This window comes from Blennius ocellaris, assembly GCF_963422515.1.
Source record: "Blennius ocellaris genome assembly, chromosome: 3".
Classification (NCBI taxonomy): Eukaryota; Metazoa; Chordata; class Actinopteri; order Blenniiformes; family Blenniidae; genus Blennius; species Blennius ocellaris.
Window position 1 is genome coordinate 2,223,275 of NC_137652.1, and position 17,774 is coordinate 2,241,048.

Below are 17,774 nucleotides of genomic sequence, written 5' to 3' on the forward strand. Positions count from 1 at the left end.
CTCTGAACGGGCTCGATCCCGGCATCGGACTCCAGGGACTCCGCTGTGATTAGGCCCCGGCAGCAGCATGCAAGCCAACCGGTGAAGAGCGGCGGCCCGTCAGACCCCAGCATCGCCAGCCCAGCATCGGGGGGGGAGGGGGGGTGATTCCAGACGCTTCGTCCAACCGCTGGACACCATGGATTTCCTGTTACCCATAAGAAGTCGAGACATGACGGCGTCCTCCAGATACACTCCTCTCCCGGGCTCGCCGGGCGGCGGCGCCAGGCCCCAGCAGCACTACCAGGCGGTCCGGAGAAAGCTGCGGCCGGGACGGATCCTGGGCTTCGTGGTCAGCCTGGCGGCCGCCTGCATCGTCTGTTCTTGGAGTGCCTTGTCTCTGGCCACCGCGGTGGCGACCGAACCGCAGTCCGGGCCCGGGGGCTCAGGGGAGGCGTCGGCGGCGTCGGTGCCCCAAAGAACTCTGCTGCAGCACCGCAACCTCTCGGCCCCGGAGACCCGGCCCCGGGACTCGCCGGTGGCCCTGCCGTCCACGACGGAGGACATGAATCACGGGGACTACCCCACGGACCTGTTCTCCGTGGAGCAAAGGCGACAGGGCTACGTGGGCTTTCATATGTTCGGTATGCTCTACATGTTCATAGCCTTAGCCATCGTCTGCGACGAGTTCTTCGTCCCGGCGCTCACCGTCATCACGGAGAAGCTGGAGATCTCTGACGACGTCGCGGGGGCCACCTTCATGGCGGCCGGCGGCTCGGCCCCGGAGCTCTTCACCTCCGTCATCGGGGTGTTCGTCTCGCACAGCAACGTGGGCATCGGCACCATCGTGGGCTCCGCCGTCTTCAACATCCTGTTCGTGATCGGGATGTGCGCTCTGTTCTCCAAAGAGGTGCTGAACCTCACCTGGTGGCCTCTGTTCAGGGACGTCTCCTTCTACATCTGTGGCTTGCTCATGCTCATCTACTTCTTCCTGGATAATCAAATCACGCTGGGGGAGAGTCTCAGCCTGCTCATGTGCTACACCTGCTACGTCACCTTCATGAAGTTCAATGCCAAAGTAGAACTTCTCATCAAGAGCATGCTGGGCAGCAACCAGGTGGACGAGCTGGAGACGGCGCCCAAGGTGAGTCTGACTCCCGCCGTCCGTATGTCCATCCATCCATCCATCCATCCATCCATCCATCCATCCAGAGTAGAGTATTGTACATTCACCCTTTCATCCATTCACCTCACCAGAAACACCAGAAACACTCAGCAAGACGTTTCGCAGGACCTACAACTCCAGATATAAAATCCATTATGCAGCTCAGTCAGACGTATGGTTGGTGGTTCAACCCCCAAAAAGCACCGCGGCAGTTTTTGGTATTTAGTTAAAAAAAAAAAGTAAATCAGTGTCTCTTGAATGAAATCAGAGATTAACCACAGAGATCAAAGCACAATGCATTTTATCAGGCAGGCCAGCGATGGAGGGTCTCCCTTCCAGAGGACACATAGGGACACAGAGGACACAGAGGACACAAATGGCACAGAGCACATAGAGGGACATATAGGACACAGAGGACATAGAGGGACACAGAGGACATAGAGGGACACATATGGACACATAGGACACAGAGGACATAGAGGGGCACAGAGGACATAGAGATGTTCTTTTAGAAACTGATCCCAGATCAGGAGCAGAAAGACTCAGGTGATGTAAGAGAACCGATCGACACTTCAATGACCTGAGGAACCAAACACTTTCTCTTTATGTGGGAAAGTTAAATAAAACGACCAATTCATGCAGTTCGTTGTGTTTTTTAACGTTAGAACACAAAGAAATGGAAAACATGTGAAACGACCCGTCAAACAGAAACAATAGCAGACGATCAAGTTACATTACATACAAAACGACTAAATATGACACAGTGTTCAAATATTCCGTGCATAATTTCCACTTCAAACATTTAATTTAAATTCTTTTTAAAAGCTTAGTTTAGTAGTTTGGAGGATTGCGTCCAGGATCCTCGGAATTCTAGAATCTATCATTTTCAGTTCAAACATTAAATTGACAATCTGATCGTCTTTCTTGATTTCTGAAGTATTCTTTGTGTGTCAGTCAGTCAAACACTGAAATAAAAGAAACATCATTACTATGATTCCAGCTGTAGGAATGGAGAAACAGTGAGGTTTTTTTTTTCTTTTACCTCCAAACTTGTTTTTTTTTAGTTTGCTTAATTACTTTGCAGTGTCTGAGACATGACTTCTCACTCCAGAACCAGTTTTAATTGTATATATATATATTTTTTTAATGTCAGTATAAGACACTGCCTTCACAACAACCTTACAATCACCTCATTCTCCCGACCACATTGTGATTTCCTCTGACGCCTCATTCTGACGATGTGTGTTCAAAACCAACCAACCACCTTCTGACGGAGGAAACAATGACGTTCCTTTTCTCCCTGTGTGGTTTGTACACTGTGTGCAGTTGGAGTCAGATGTGTTGCTCTCTGATGTTGTAATCTCGTACGGCTCTCAGGTGACGGACGTCCCCCCGGCAGTAGGAAGCAGTTTGGCCTCGAGCCCAGAGAACAGTCACTTCTTCAGGGGGGGGTCGAATACAGCAGGGGGCTGCACACGTGTCCCACCACACCAGTTTGAAAACTTTATTTTTTAAATTTTTTTATTTGTGAAAACGCCTAAATTAAAAAAAAAAGCTCCTGCTGCTATTTTCAGACGGGCGATTGGAGCCGGTCTCACGTTTCGGTGAACAGATGAGCTCATAATCACCGGCCGCCCGTTTGGACGCCACTCCTGTCAGGCTCCTCCTCCTTTGATACTTAAACACACATGAAGAAGACAAGAGGACAGAGGCCCTTTGTTTCAGTTGGGGTTTTGTTGTTGTTCTTGTTGTTGTTGTTCTTCAATGAAATGGAGCGAGTGGTCGTCTTTCCACCAGGCCGTGGTTCGTTTCCTTGCTTCGTTCTCCGTATTGCCTTTGTCTCTTGGCTGTTCTGCGTCGGTGGCAGATGCTGGGACGACTTCCCTCGTCTGTCCTTCTGGGAACCGGCGTCCAGCACTCCATGTCCACCGGCCTCATGTGTCAGTCGCTGCTCCGTAATCCCCGGGGTTAATCCTCATCCAATTAGAGCCACTAATAATAGTCGGGTGCTTCTCGGAGGAGCAGAAGTCAGAAGATCACTGAGGGAAAGCAACGTTTCCAGGGTCACACCTGGAACCAGGGTTTGGTTTTCTGGGTCCCTGAGGGGGGGGGGGGGGGGGGTGGGGGGGGTTGCATGGTCTTTATGACTCATTGAGCGCCTGTGTGGAGGGACGCCATGACCAGGTCTGCAGGTTTGCTTGCTGGAAGCACTAAAGACGCCAATCCTCCCTGATCCCCTTATCAGCTGCTTACCTGCAGTGACGACAGCCGTCAGTCAGTCAGTCTGTCAGTCACTCAGTCAGTCCGTCAGTCCATCAGTCAGTCCGTCAGTCAGTCCATCAGTCCATCAGTCAGTCCGTCAGTCCGTCAGTCAGTCAGTCCATCAGTCCATCAGTCTGTCAGTCAGTCCATCAGACCATCAGTCAGTCAGTCTATCAGTCCATCAGTCCGTCAGTCAGTCAGTCCATCAGTCCGTCAGTCAGTCAGTCAGTCAGTCAGTCAGTCACTCAGTCCGTCAGTCTATCAGTCAGTCAGTCCATCAGTCAGTCAGTCAGTCAGTCAGTCAGTCACTCAGTCCGTCAGTCTATCAGTCAGTCAGTCAGTCACTCAGTCAAGCAGTCCGTCAGTCAGTCAGTCAGTCAGTCCATCAGTCAGTCACTCAGTCCGTCAGTCTATCAGTCAGTCAGTCAGTCAGTCACTCAGTCCGTCAGTCAGTCAGTCAGTCAGTCAGTCAGTCCATCAGTCCATCAGTCCATCAGTCAGTCAGTCAGTCACTCAGTCCGTCAGTCTATCAGTCAGTCAGTCCATCAGTCAGTCAGTCAGTCAGTCAGTCAGTCAGTCCGTCAGTCTATCAGTCAGTCAGTCAGTCACTCAGTCACTCAGTGCGTCACTCAGTCAGTCAGTCAGTCCATCAGTCAGTCACTCAGTCCGTCGGTCTATCAGTCAGTCAGTCAGTCAGTCAGTCACTCAGTCCGTCAGTCAGTCAGTCCATCAGTCAGTCAGTCAGTCAGTCAGTCAGTCACTCAGTCAGTCAGTCAGTCCATCAGTCAGTCACTCAGTCCGTCAGTCTATCAGTCAGTCAGTCCGTCAGTCAGTCAGTCAGTCACTCAGTCAGTCCATCAGTCAGTCAGTCAGTCAGTCAGTCAGTCAGTCAGTCAGTCACTCAGTCAGTCAGTCTCTGCAGTGACCAGGAAATCTTCACCTTCATCTCACAGACAGTCGTGTCTGTAGAGGAGCAGCACAATAAGAACAATTCATCCTGATTCACTCGTCATCGTTCCTCATCTCAACACTTTATATTTCTAACTCTGGAGAGAGAGAGAGAGAGAGAGGGGGGGGAGAGGGGGGAGAGAGAGAGAGAGAAAGAGAGAGAGAGAGAGAGAAGTAGAGAATTTAGAAGAAAAGACAAAAGTTCACAAAAGTTAAAGGCGAAATGATTGTGGTGATTTAAATGTATTATTTAATCGCAGCTTCGCAATTCAGCTTGTGATTCTTTACTAGAGGTTTTTTGTTTTTTTACATAAATTCCATTCATACGTGTCTCAAAAACAACATTTACTGTTAAATTATCTCAAATTTGTTCTTAACAGTGAACAAACCAGTTAAAATGATCATCAGAACAAGTGAAGGAGAGGAAATCGTCTCTTATTGTTTATGCTGCTCATCAATTTGTCACAAATACGACGTAAATTCTACATAAATGTGACGTTAGCAGGACGAGAGCAACGACGTGTGGCGTCACAATATTAATATTATGGTTCTGAATAGTTCTACATCTAATATGTCTACATGTACAAACATTATTTATACTTTCTCTCCTCATGCAGTTTGTCCAAATGTCCAAATGTCCACTGCTGCTTTATTTCATGGATTAATGAAATATACTGTCAATGCAAAATGTATTAATGTTATTCAGTCACTGTTATATTTGCATTTAGACAACAAAGCCACAAATCAAAACACCAACAGAAGTTATATTTATAAGTCATGTTTTATTTTATTTCAATGAAAAAAAAAAAGTTGAAATAAAAAACGATACGCTCACAGGAGTTTCAGACTAAAAGACATTTACTTGCTGGGAGACGCAGAAAAAGTTGAAACTGTAAATTATTAAAGTAGAACTTGTTTTATCCGAATCAAAAATGCTGACGCAGCCGGTTTGGCTTCATATCAAATGTTTTTGAGTCTTAAAAGCATAACTAAATATGTATGTATTTAAAAAAACGGCCCTGAAAACATAACGTTGTGTATCTTTGTCGTCTAACAAGTCAAGAGTCATGCTGGACTTTATTAATCACATTGTTTTTTTCATGTTCTTAGTACGTTTCTTTCATACATTTCTGACATGGTGACTAGTGGAGTTTGACCTGAAGACAGTAAACACATGCAGCAGAGGAAAAACAACAACCTTGAGCTGTGAATCTGATGTGGATGAAAATAACACGTCTATAGAAGTGATTCCCTTAAACAACCCAAAAAAAACCCAACCCCAAAACAACAACAAACAGACATGAGAAGGAGCTCTGGTGGGGTTAAGCTGCTGGAGCAGCAGCAGGCGAGTTAAAGAGATTATCTGTTTAAACTCAGAGGCGCCATCATGAAAACGTGTCGACGACAGCAGCAGTGGCGCTTCTTCACTTTCCTCCGAGGTCCTGGTCTGCAGCCGGGCTCAGTTCAACTCAGGGTCTGTTCAGGCTCAGTTCAACTCAGGGTCTGTTCAGGCTCAGTTCAACTCAGGGTCTGTTCAGGCTCAGTTCAACTCAGGGTCTGTTCAGGCTCAGTTCAACTCCGGGTCTGTTCAGGCTCAGTTCAACTCAGGGTCTGTTCAGGCTCAGTTCAACTCAGGGTCTGTTCAGGCTCAGTTCAACTCAGGGTCTGTTCAGGCTCAGTTCAACTCCGGGTCTGTTCAGGCTCAGTTCAACTCAGGGTCTGTTCAGGCTCAGTTCAACTCAGGGTCTGTTCAGGCTCAGTTCAACTCAGGGTCTGTTCAGGCTCCATTCAACTCAGGGTCTGTTCAGGCTCAGTTCAACTCAGGGTCTGTTCAGGCTCCGTTCAACTCCGGGTCTGTTCAGGCTCAGTTCAACTCAGGGTCTGTTCAGGCTCAGTTCAACTCAGGGTCTATTGAGACTGAACTTGTCACCATCTGAACCTCCGAACCAGAGAAGTCCAGGTCTGCAGCCTGAGGACGAGTGATAATAAGACGTCAGGGGAGACGAGCAACGAAAGGAAAACAACAATATACTGACGTTTACAAGGGAATAACAATGAACCGAGTCAGTTTTATTTATATATATATTTATTTTTTTAATCAGTTTTATTCTTGCAGCTTCTCTGGAGAATTTCTTCTTTTTTTTTTAACCCTCCTGATAAAGATTTAATGGAGAGTGTGTGTGTGTGTGTGTGTGTGTGTGTGTGTGTGTGTGTGTGTGTGTGTGTGTGTGTACGTGTGTGTGCGTGTGTGTGTGTGTGTGTGTGTGTGTGTGTGGTGACACTGCAGTGCTGTATATGTCCTCTGAAGAATTGGCTGGGCTCGACATTATCGTGTGTGTGTGTGTGTGTGTGTGTGTGTGTGTGTGTGTGTGTGTGTGTGTGTGTGTGTGTGTGTGTGTGTGTGTGTGTGTGTGTGTGTGTGTGTGGGCTTGGTAGTCGTCACCTCAGACCCTGAGGAGGATGAGGAGGAGGTGAGGATGACTCCTGAGCAGGAAGTTAAAGTGTCGTCGTTTCACTCCAGGACGATAAAACAAAGACGATAAAACAAAGACGATAAAACAAAGAAGATAAAACAAGGACGATAAAACAAAGACGAGTCTTCCTCCGTCTTCGTCTTTGTTTAAAACTTGATTTCGGCGCCAGTCTTTCTAACTGACAAGTCAAAATGGCTGCTGCTCAGTGACGAATCTCCTCCTCCGGCTCCTCCTCTGCTCCTTTGATCTTTGTGAACGACTTTTATTGTTAAACATGCAAAAAAAAACACGTTTTCTTTCTTTCTTCACGAGTTCATAGATAGATAGATAGATAGATAGATAGATAGATAGATAGATAGATAGATTGATTAAAATCCAGGAATTCGCTTTTATAGTCTGACCAGTCAGATTAAAAATCAAACATCTTTCATCCCTCTTTCATCTTCATCATGTGTTCTTTTGCCGGGCAGATGGAGGAAACGTATAATGTGTGTTGTGTGTGTTTTTCTCTCTTTCTGTGTTTCCTTCAAGGTAAATATACCTGGAGACGACGAGAACAAGCTGATGGTGAGATTCACTTTGAAATAATCCTTCTGCTTGTTGGTGTCGTGAAGCGATGGACTCATGTAGACACAGAAGAATTTTTACCTCAATTAAAAAAGAGAAGAAGAAAAACATGCAGGCTTTCATGCGAGCTTTTATTTTGGTGGTTGTTGTGTAGGCCAAGCCCAGACTGCAGAGGGAAGGAAGCTGTGCTTCTCTTCACAACTCACTGATGAGAAACAGCATCTTCCAGCTCATGATCCACACCCTGGACCCCCTGAGCAACGAAGGTATGGGGCCAGTCTGAAAACCAAACAAGCAAAACCAAACAAAACAAAACAAAACAAAACAATGTCCACTCGTGGCCACACACAACGCATCGCAATGAAACTTGATTATTCTGCCACATTCCATATGGTGCAGCCCTTCACAATAAGAGCACATAGTCACACGTCCCTGTGCAAATTTGAGTTTCCTCATTGAGACACATCAAAGGTATATTTTCCACTGGATTTCAGTCCTCGGAGGCTCGTTTGCTCTCTTTCCTCCTGTCGAGGACAAATAGTTTCTGACCTCTGGGATATTTGTGCTTCATTTCAGGGCAGTTCAAAGAAAAAGCATCAATCCTGCACAAAATGGCCAAACAGAAGTGTAAAGAGGAGGCGGCCAACGCCAACGCCAACGGCATCGGTGAGTCACGGGACGGAAACACGTTTCATCTCTTTACATGTCTGATAGTTTCTTAACTTCCTCTGACGGACTCTTTGATGTCTGTGGTATGAAAACTTGCATAAATACAAATACAACCATGTCGTTATATTTACAAATGCCTGTGGTGAAATTCTTTGGATCTAATGTGTCGTTATTTCTTCCAGATGAGGGTTTTTTTCTGAGCTCTTGAGGAAATCAGAATTTCTCTTCAGCATTTCAATGAAACGTCTCAGGAACTTTGTTTTCTTTCTTCAGCGTCGTCAAACAGAAACATTCCCAACAACTCCAAGGTGGCGGTGGAAGTGACGCCGCCGATGAACGGCATCGCCGGGGGCGACGAGGTGCGACTCCCTTCTGCACCGCGACGTGACGAGACGAGACGAGACGAGACGAGACGAGACGAGACGTGACGAGATGTGACGAGACAAGACATGACGAGACGAGATGTGATGAGACGAGATGTGACGAGACGAGATGTGATGAGACAAGACGTGACGAGACGAGACGAGACGAGACGAGACGTGACGAGATGTGACGAGACAAGACGTGACGAGACGAGATGTGATGAGACGAGATGTGACGAGACGAGATGTGATGAGACAAGACGTGACGAGACGTGATGTGATGAGACGTGACGAGACGTGACGTGACGTGACGAGACGAGATGTGACGAGACGAGACGTGAAAAGACGAGACAAGACGTGATAAGACGTGACGAGACGTAACGAGACATGATGAGACGAGACGTGACGAGACGAGATGTGATGAGACGATACGTGACGAGACGTGATGAGACGAGACGTGACGAGACGTGATGAGACGTGACGAGACGTGACGTGATGAGACTAGATGTTATGAGACGAGATGTGATGAGACGAGATGTGACGAGACGTGACGTGATGAGACTAGATGTGATGAGACGAGATGTGACGTGACGAGACGTGATGAGACGTGACGTGACGAGACGAGACGTGACGAGACGAGACGTGACGAGACAAGATGTGATGAGACGAGACGTGTTGTGGTGAACTGATGATTGGTGGTGGTGAACTGATGATTGGTGATGGTGAACTGATGATTGGTGGTGGTGAACTGATGATTGGTGGTGGTGAACTGATGATTGGTGGTGGTGAACTGATGATTGGTGGTGGTGAACTGATGATTGGTGGTGGTGAACTGATGATTGGTGGTGGTGAACTGATGATTGGTGGTGGTGAACTGATGATTGGTGATGGTGAACTGATGATTGGTGGTGGTGACTGGGTCTCAGGGAGGTGAGGAGGAGGAGGATGAAGATCAGCCCCTGAGCCTGGCCTGGCCCGACACCACCAGGAAGCGGCTCACCTACCTCGTCATCCTGCCCATCGTCCTGCCGCTGTGGATCACGCTGCCGGACGTCAGGAGGGAGGTGAGCGGCGCCACACTTTACATTCTGCTGGTTTTGTTCTTCACGCTCCAGCAGGACGGGGTGAAACGCTAAAGTCGTTGTAACTGACAATGTGACAACAGACAACAGACGTGTGACAGACGAGCTGTTATTGTTTGTTCCAGACGTCAGAGAGATTCTTCCCCGTCACCTTCCTGGGCTCCATCTGCTGGATCGCCGCCTTCTCCTACCTCATGGTGTGGTGGGCTCACCAGGTCCGTCACACTCCTTCTTCTTGTCTCTGTCTCCGTGGTTTCTATTCCTGACCGACCGTCAGGGTGTCCAATGTGTGACCGCGGCCGCTAATCCCGCTAATCTGGCTTGAGCCGCGGCCGCGTCCACCTGTAACCAGCTATTTTAACATCGCGGACCAAAGTTGTGTGAACAAGGACACGAGAGGAGACTGTGGGGGATAAATATACATACATACATACATACATACATACATACATACATACATACATACATACATACATACATACATACATACATACATGCATACAAACATATATAGACATGAATGCTGATAAATATATTTTCTTCCAATCAAACATCTCATTATTTCAACATGTGACCAGACCAACACAGTATTTTAATTAAGATTTCAGCAGTAAAACTCAGTTTTAGTGAGGATTTGGTTCGACTGCTGAAGGTTGAATCAGAGTTTGTCAAAACAACAACGTTTTGTTGTTTTGATCCCATGTAGACGTCCTGCTGTCAGGTCTGGGACTTCTTTCTGGGTTTTCTTTCATGTTTTTGAAGTTAGCAAAGGGTTGAAAACAATGAAAAAAGTTGATTCTCGCTTTACTTAATAAATTCTAAGACATTGAGTTGAGGAAAGTGAAGAGAGGCTTGTTGGACTGGAGGTGTGATGGTGGTGATGGTTGTCATGGTGATGGTGGTGATGGTGGTGATGATTGTGATGGTTGTTATGGTGATGGTTGTGATGGCGGTGATGATTGTGATGGTTGTCATGGTGATGCTGGTGATGGTTGTCATAGTGATGGTTGTGATGGTGGTGATGACTGTGATGGTTGTCATGGTGATGGTTATGATGGTTGTCATGGTGATGATTGTGATGGTTGTGATAGTTGTGATCATTGTGATGGTGGTGATGGTTGTGATTGTTGCGATGGTTCTGATGGTTGTCATGGTGATGGTTGTGATCATTGTAATGGTTGTCATGGTGATGGTTGGGATGGTGGTGATGGTGGTGATGGTGGTGATGGTTGTCATGGTGATGGTTGTGATCATTGTGATGGTTCCTCGCAGGTCGGAGAGACGTTCTGGATCACGGAGGAAATCATGGGTTTGACCATTCTGGCGGCGGGGAACGTCGATCCCGGACCTCATCACCAGCGTGATCGTAGCACGGAAAGGCCTGGGCGACATGGCGGTGTCCAGCTCCGTGGGCTCCAACATCTTCGACATCACTGTGGGGTGAGTGCGCTAGCAAACAAACAAACAAACAAACAAACAAACAAACAAAGAAAGAAAGCAGAGTGACCCGTCCCCGTCCCCGTCCTGCAGGCTGCCCTTCCCCTGGCTCGTCTACAACATCCTCAACGACTTCAAGCCGGTGGAGGTGAGCAGCAACGGCCTGTTCTGTGCCATCGTCCTCCTCTTCCTCATGCTCCTCTTCGTCATCATCTCCATCGCCGTGTGCAAGTGGAGGATGAGCAAGCTGCTGGGCTTCTTCATGTTCCTGCTCTACTTCGTCTTCCTCATCGTCAGCGTCATGCTGGAGGACAAGGTCATCATCTGTCCCGTCACCGTCTGAGGGGCGGAGCTTCAGACGCGACGCAAAGAATCCCTCTCACGTGACACAGTAGAAGACTGCACACACACACACACACACACACACACACACACACACACACACACACACACACACACACACACACACACACACACACACACACAGAGTAGCGTTGCTGATCCAGGGTCGGTGGCAGAACCAACACTCTAATGAGAACGACTCTATTGAGAACGACTCTCTGTTGAGAACGACTCTATTGAGAACGACTCTCTGTTGAGAACGACTCTGTTGAGAACGACTCTGATGAGAACGACTCTCTGATGAGAACGACTCTCCGTTGAGAACGACTCTGTTGAGAACGACTCTGATGAGAACGACTCTCTGATGAGAACGACTCTCTGTTGAGAACGACTCTCTGATGAGAACGACTCTCTGTTGAGAACGACTCTCTGTTGAGAACGACTCTCTGATGAGAACGACTCTGTTGAGAACAACTCTCTGTTGAGAACGACTCTCTGATGAGAACGACTCTCTGATGAGAACGACTCTGATGAGAACGACTCTGATGAGAACGACTCTCTGATGAGAATGACTCTGATGAGAACGACTCTCTGATGAGAACGACTCTCTGCACCGTGGGACGACTCACATAGTTCAACCCTGCTGGAGCGGCTGAAGCACCGGAGGATTCATTAAGGTTCTTTTGTTTTTGTTTTTTGTTTTCCAAGCGAGTGGCTGGAGAAGAAGAAGCTCCACTTCTCCTCGTCAATAGAAACTCAAAAATGCCCGCGGAGTTCTGAAGAGATAAAGGACATCATGACTTGGGGGGGGGGGGGGGAATAAATGAAAGAAAAACTACAACAAAGGGCGGAGGAAAGGTGGAGCTGAATGTCCTATAGCTGCTTTATGGACGTGGAGAAGTGAACTGTCCGTCCCACTCACTTTGTGACGTCATCAAAGGAGAATTATTACGTGTTTAACCGCTTGAGAGTGTTTTTAAAAGCAGTTTAGTTTTCATATTCGATCATATCGTGAACCTTTTGACTGGTAAATAGAAAACTCACTCAGTTTCCTGTTTGTCTGCATCTCAACGTCCCAGACGGAGTTTTCATTTCACTTTTCATATAATATGACTTTTCCTGATTCTGACTGCCTTTCATGTACCGAGAGAGGGAGAGAGAGAGGGAGAGAGAGGGAGAGGGAGGGAGGGAGAGAGAGAGAGAGAGAGGGAGAGAGAGAGGGAGGGAGGGAGGGAGAGAGAGAGAGGGAGAGGGAGGGAGGGAGGGAGGGAGGGAGGGAGGGAGGGAGGGAGAGAGAGAGAGGGAGAGGGAGGGAGGGAGGGAGAGAGAGAGAGAGAGGGAGGGAGGGAGGGAGGGAGAGAGAGAGAGAGAAAGAGGGAGAGAGAGAGAGAGGGAGAGAGAGGGGGGATAGAGAGAGAGAGAGAGAGAGGGATTGAGAGGGAGAGAGAGAAGGAGAGAGAGAGAGGGAGAGAGAGAGAGAGAGAGAGAGAGAGAGAGAGAGAGAGTCGCTCCTGTAGGCTGCTGAAGCAGCTTGAAAAAACAAGTGATGAACTAAAGATGAGTGTTTTCTGCTCTATTTAATGTGTTATTCTTTTTTGTTTTTATTAAATTCTGCGTTTTTCAAAGGGAGCGCTCACACAGCACTATCACTGGGGGGGGGGGTTCTACCAGCATGAGGGGGGGGTGTTCTACCAGCGCTATCACTGCGGGGGTGTTCTACCAGCGCTATCACTGGGGGGGGTTCTACCAGCTCTATCACTGGGGGGGGGGGGGGGGTTCTACCAGCTCTATCACTGAGGGGGGGGTTCTTCTGTATTGTTCTGGTGTGAAACAAACTCATGTACTGTAAAACGTCACACAAGCTTTGTGTTGTTTATTTTAGAGCTGCAGGTTGTGAGCAACTGGAAATAATAGGGAGTGGAACGAGTTGACCTGAACTGGGGATCCAGGTACGATGGGAAATAAAGAACGTGAACCTTTAATGACTGTGACACAGTCTGACCAGTCAGATTGAAAAAAAAACAAAACACATAGAAGTGTGAGTAACGTGAAAAGATTGAGTACTATTGTTGTATTTTCGCTCACAATTTGTTTTAACGGGTCGATAATGTTTTTATTTTCTGGGTGAGAAGAAAATGAAGTGAAGCAGTTAAGCCTGAAATGTTGCCGCGGAGCAACTTCTCCAAAAAATTTAAACAAAATAAAGCTATATTATATATATAATATTTTGAATGCTTAAAATATTAAGTGAAATGTAAATTCTGCTTGACAAAGCCCCACTTTATTTCTCGATTAAGCTAATTAATCTTCTGCGACACCAGAATGAAGCGAAACCCAAAGTGGTGATATTTTCCTCCAGTCCTGCTCAGGAAAGGAACCAGAGACTCTCCTCTGCTCTTTATTTCTACCTGCGATGGAGAAACTTGTGAAACGACACCAGAAGTGGATAAATCCAGTAAAATAATCTTTAGACTTTTTATATTCTGCTGGGATCAAACGGAAGCACATCCGGTTCCACTCGGATTGATTTTTGCATTTGTGTTTTTCATTTTAATTATAGTTTGATCCGTTTTTTTCTTTTCCTTAGACACCTGGATTAAAAGCATCTGTATAGCCAGACATCACATTATAATTTCACGATTCAAAAGGGTTAAAATCACGTTTAAATAATTTTGTATGCTTTCATATTTTTTTTTTTTCCAACTAAGCTTTTTTTTTTGTTGTTGTTTTCAGACCGGTTTTTCTTCCCTGACATGCAATGTGCAAATGTGTTGTGTGTTCATACATATGAAGAAATGTGTAAATTGCAAATACAAGCTCCTGTATGTATTGATAGTCGACTCATTTAAAAAAAAAAAAACTCAGCACAATTTATTTCCTCAGACGACAGTTCAGACTTAGCCTGTTGATGCAGTATTTGATTTCTTGATGGCTCACCTGGACGTGAGGAATGACGGCATTTAGAGATGTATATATATTAATTTCGTCCTGGACCAGTTTCCCTGTGACATTATGCAAGTATGGAATCATATTGACATACTACTTGACTCATGTACTATACTGTAAAAAAAAAAAAAATTAAATACAAACAACATATATCGTTCAACTCTGTATAAAGTGTTATATGTACAAATAAATGAAAAGTCAGATTTTCACTGAGTTCACATTCTGCAGCCACGTTCTTATTGCAGATTATAATCCCATTAAACGGAGCATCATAGATTCTCAAAAGCAAATGAACATCCGAAAAGGTCCGACGGCTTCGCCTCGTAACAGAACCTGCATTGTCATGTGTGAGGAAGCAATCTGCTTTACTCTGACACAAGCCTCTTACAGAAGCATGCGTGGCCCGTTGCCACGGCCGCCGTGATGCAACGGGGATTAAGTGGACGCCGGAGGACAGCGGCTGAAGGACAAACTCACCTGTGTGCTTTTGGAACAGGTGACACCTGAGGCTTTTCGTCTCACACCATTCCACCTGCCTGCCAGAGGGACACGTGTCTTCATTCTTACTGCTCGTCTTTTGCAATAATAGTTTATCCCCGGCGGGCACAGCTGCTGCTGTCTCTACATGTATTAATGCAATTGTATATTTTCAGTACCCTGGTTCCCCACGAGGCTATTTTAAAAGTCGGGATGTCTGTTTTTTCTCTTTTCCAACGCTGTAAACTCCAACCCTACCTCCATAGACTCACTATGTAAGGCAATGTTGCTGTAACATCTTCAGGCTTTTTAATTTTTTACAGTGGAACTGGAGGAAACGTGGGACCTTTTTACGTCCATAAGGTCTAATGAAGACCAGATCAGTCGTACTCAATATAGCATTGATCTGTAAAACACACCTACTGTATCTAATGGGCCGATAGACCTTTGAGGTTTTCATTTAAATAAACAGTGAGTTAGGAATAAATGTATTATTATTATTATTATTATTATTATCCTCAAGAAGTGTTTCCAGATTAGATTGATTTATTGTATTTAGATTTTTTTTTAACCCCCCTCAAAAAAAAAAAAAAAAAACAACAACGTGCGGAAATGATTCCAACTCACTTCTTCTTTTTTTTTTTCCAGCAACAACTTTTTTTTATTGTTATATTTTATTGTCACAAAATCAGTAATGGCAAATTTGTCATGAAGAAAAAGGATGATAGATAGATGATAGACAGATATATATATATATATATATAGAGAGAGAGAGAGAGAGAGAGAGAGAGAGAGAGAGAGAGAGAGAGAGAGAGAGAGAGAGAGAGAGCGAGAGAGAGCGAGTGCAGTGTGCTCCTCCGACAGGCAGGGGGCGGTGTTGTACTTAAGCGTCGCCATAATAATAGAGCGTAAACAAAGAGCCGCCGGAACAGGAAGTGCGTTTCAAACGGAAGTGTGGGACAGAAGTAAAAGTGGGCGGTGCGGAATAAGGTCAATAACTCGACAGAGGGAATGAATGGGACCGTCCGCTGAGCGCCATGGACCCGGAGGGAGCCGAGGCAGCGGGGGCAGCGGGGGCTCCGCGGCAGAGCCCCGGGCCGGAGCTCTCCGCCGCCATGCGGGCTAAGATCGAGAGGAACCGGCAGCGGGCGTTGATGCTCCGCCAAGCCCGCCTGGCGAGTCGCCCTCCGGCCGCCGGGGACGGAGCGTCGGCGGCCAAAGTGTCCAGGACCGTGGATTCCGGGGCCGGCTTCTTCATCGAGGAGGAGGAGGGTGGAGAGGAAGAGCACCGAGCCAGGACGGTGGTGCAGCAGCCGGGTAGGACTGTGTCTGTGGGGGTGGTGCGCGCGCAGTTTGTCCCAGTGACGTGATGGTGTGTGTGTTTTCAGCTCCGGTGATGGAGCCAGACTACCTCCAGTGTGACGACTGTCACAAACCTTTCATGGACTCGTACCTCAGCAACACATTTGACCTGTGTGTGTGTGACAACTGCAGGTAAACCGTGTGTGTGTGTCCCTGTGATGTGAGTGAGTGAGTGTGTGTGTCTCATATAAAGACGTGTCCTCCGTCCTCCAGGGACAACGAGGTCAAGCACCAGTTGGTCTCCAGGACGGAGGCCAAGCAGCGTTTCCTGCTGAAGGACTGTGACCTGGACCAGAGGGAGCCCCCGCTCAGGTTCCTCCTGAGGAAGAACCCCCACAACCCCCGCTGGGGGGACATGAAGCTGTACCTGCTGGCCCAGGTGAGGGGGGGGGGCGGGTGAGAGGGGGTCCAGGTGAGAGGGGGGCCATGGGAGGCGGGGTCCAGGTGAGGGGGGGGGGGGGGGAGTGAGGGGCCGGGTTCACAGTCCAGACGGAAACCAACTCGTGAATTCACCTGTAGAAGTTTGCATTCCGCCGGTGGAGAAGTGACGGAGGTGGAAAGGTGACGGAGGTGGAGAGGTGACGGGGGCTCTTGTTTTGTGGCGCTCCAGGTGGAGAGGAGGAGTCTGGAGGTCTGGGGCTCGGAGGAGGCTCTGGAGGAGGCCAGGGACACGAGGGAGGAGAACCGAGACGTGCAGAAGCAGAAACGCTTCAACAAGAAGGTCAAAGGTTGGTTTTGTTTTGTTTTTGTGCTTGACGAGACGTACGTGTGCAGAACTCTATAGATGTGTGTGTGTGTGTGTGTGTATGTGTGTCAGAGCTGCGCAGGGCGGTGAGGAGCAGCATGTGGACCAGGGACACGTCGGTCCACCAGCACCACTACGGCCCAGAGGAGCTGCTGGACCCGGAGGAGGACGTCTACAAGAAAACCTGCAGCGGCTGTGGACATGAACTGACCTACGAGAAGATGTAGGGCCGTCAGACCCGTCCCCCTGGGACCCACAACCAACGTCTTTAGCCTCTTGTTTGTTTGTGTGGTTTTTTTTCTACTCGCCACTTTTCCAGTTTGTCAGAAATAAAACTGTGATTTGTACTTAAACCGTTGTGACGAGTCTCGTGGGTTCACATGCTGACTCAGCGTCACTAAAACCTTTCTGCTCTTCCCGTCCAGCTCCCGGTGCTTCACCTCCACTCAGGTTCTCTCAGGATCCAGCAGTCAGACTGAAACTTAAACTATGTTTTGCATTAATAAAAAAAAAGATGAATTGTTTGAATTAAACTGATGCCTTTATGGGGCAAATACACTTTTCCTCTTCTTTATTTACTTTAAGTAAATAAGTCTATCTAAAATAAAACGTTCCTTTATAGTAAGACCTGTAGTTTGCTTGTTCTTCCTGCACACGTTTTCTACTGGTAAAACCAAGTTTCCTCCTGAACTGATGGTTTTATGTGGTGAAGTTCTGCCGGCGGTCAGACGGTCGTTTTAAATCCTAGTTTTCACTCATTACTGAACCCAGGTCAGTCAAACGTTCCCGAGACGGGAATCGAACCTGCAACTTTCTGATTGGGAGACGACGACCCTAAGTGGAAAACCTCAATCGTTTACTCACTGAATCTTTTAAAACAGATTGAAAGAGCTCCAGGCCGCTGGTTTCATGTGGGCGTGGCCACTTGTATTTATATTTCCAGGTTTACTGAAGAGA

The 17,774-nt window shown here is 47.2% G+C and overlaps 2 protein-coding genes across 2 annotated transcripts; both read left to right on the forward strand.

Annotated features, from left to right (window-relative positions):
• Positions 1-211: 211 nt before the first annotated feature.
• On the forward strand, positions 212-11,288 carry slc24a2 (solute carrier family 24 member 2; the record flags this gene model as incomplete). Its single annotated transcript, XM_080520832.1, is given in 10 exon segments — positions 212-1,123; positions 7,360-7,395; positions 7,550-7,661; positions 7,972-8,061; positions 8,338-8,423; positions 9,353-9,490; positions 9,634-9,723; positions 10,781-10,837; positions 10,839-10,948; positions 11,039-11,288. Coding segments are annotated over 10 exon segments (1,881 nt in total).
• A 4,386-nt stretch (positions 11,289-15,674) lies between these two features.
• Positions 15,675-17,376, forward strand: xpa (xeroderma pigmentosum, complementation group A). The gene is made up of 5 exons (XM_080520546.1): positions 15,675-16,027; positions 16,099-16,204; positions 16,286-16,451; positions 16,683-16,800; positions 16,890-17,376. Exons 1-5 carry the CDS (start codon positions 15,748-15,750, stop codon positions 17,042-17,044), a joined length of 825 nt encoding a protein of 274 aa, XP_080376672.1. The 5' UTR covers positions 15,675-15,747; the 3' UTR covers positions 17,045-17,376.
• Positions 17,377-17,774: the final 398 nt, after the last annotated feature.

What these genes read in the sequence shown, in the direction of transcription:
- xpa (XM_080520546.1), top strand. Translation starts at nt 15,748, where the DNA reads ATGGACCCGGAGGGAGCCGAGGCAGCGGGGGCAGCGGGGGCTCCGCGG. An exon ending in TGTGTGTGTGACAACTGCAG is followed by an intron (nt 16,205 to 16,285) that starts GTAAACCGTGTG and finishes TCCGTCCTCCAG; the next exon opens with GGACAACGAGGTCAAGCACC. An exon ending in AGCTGTACCTGCTGGCCCAG is followed by an intron (nt 16,452 to 16,682) that starts GTGAGGGGGGGG and finishes GTGGCGCTCCAG; the next exon opens with GTGGAGAGGAGGAGTCTGGA.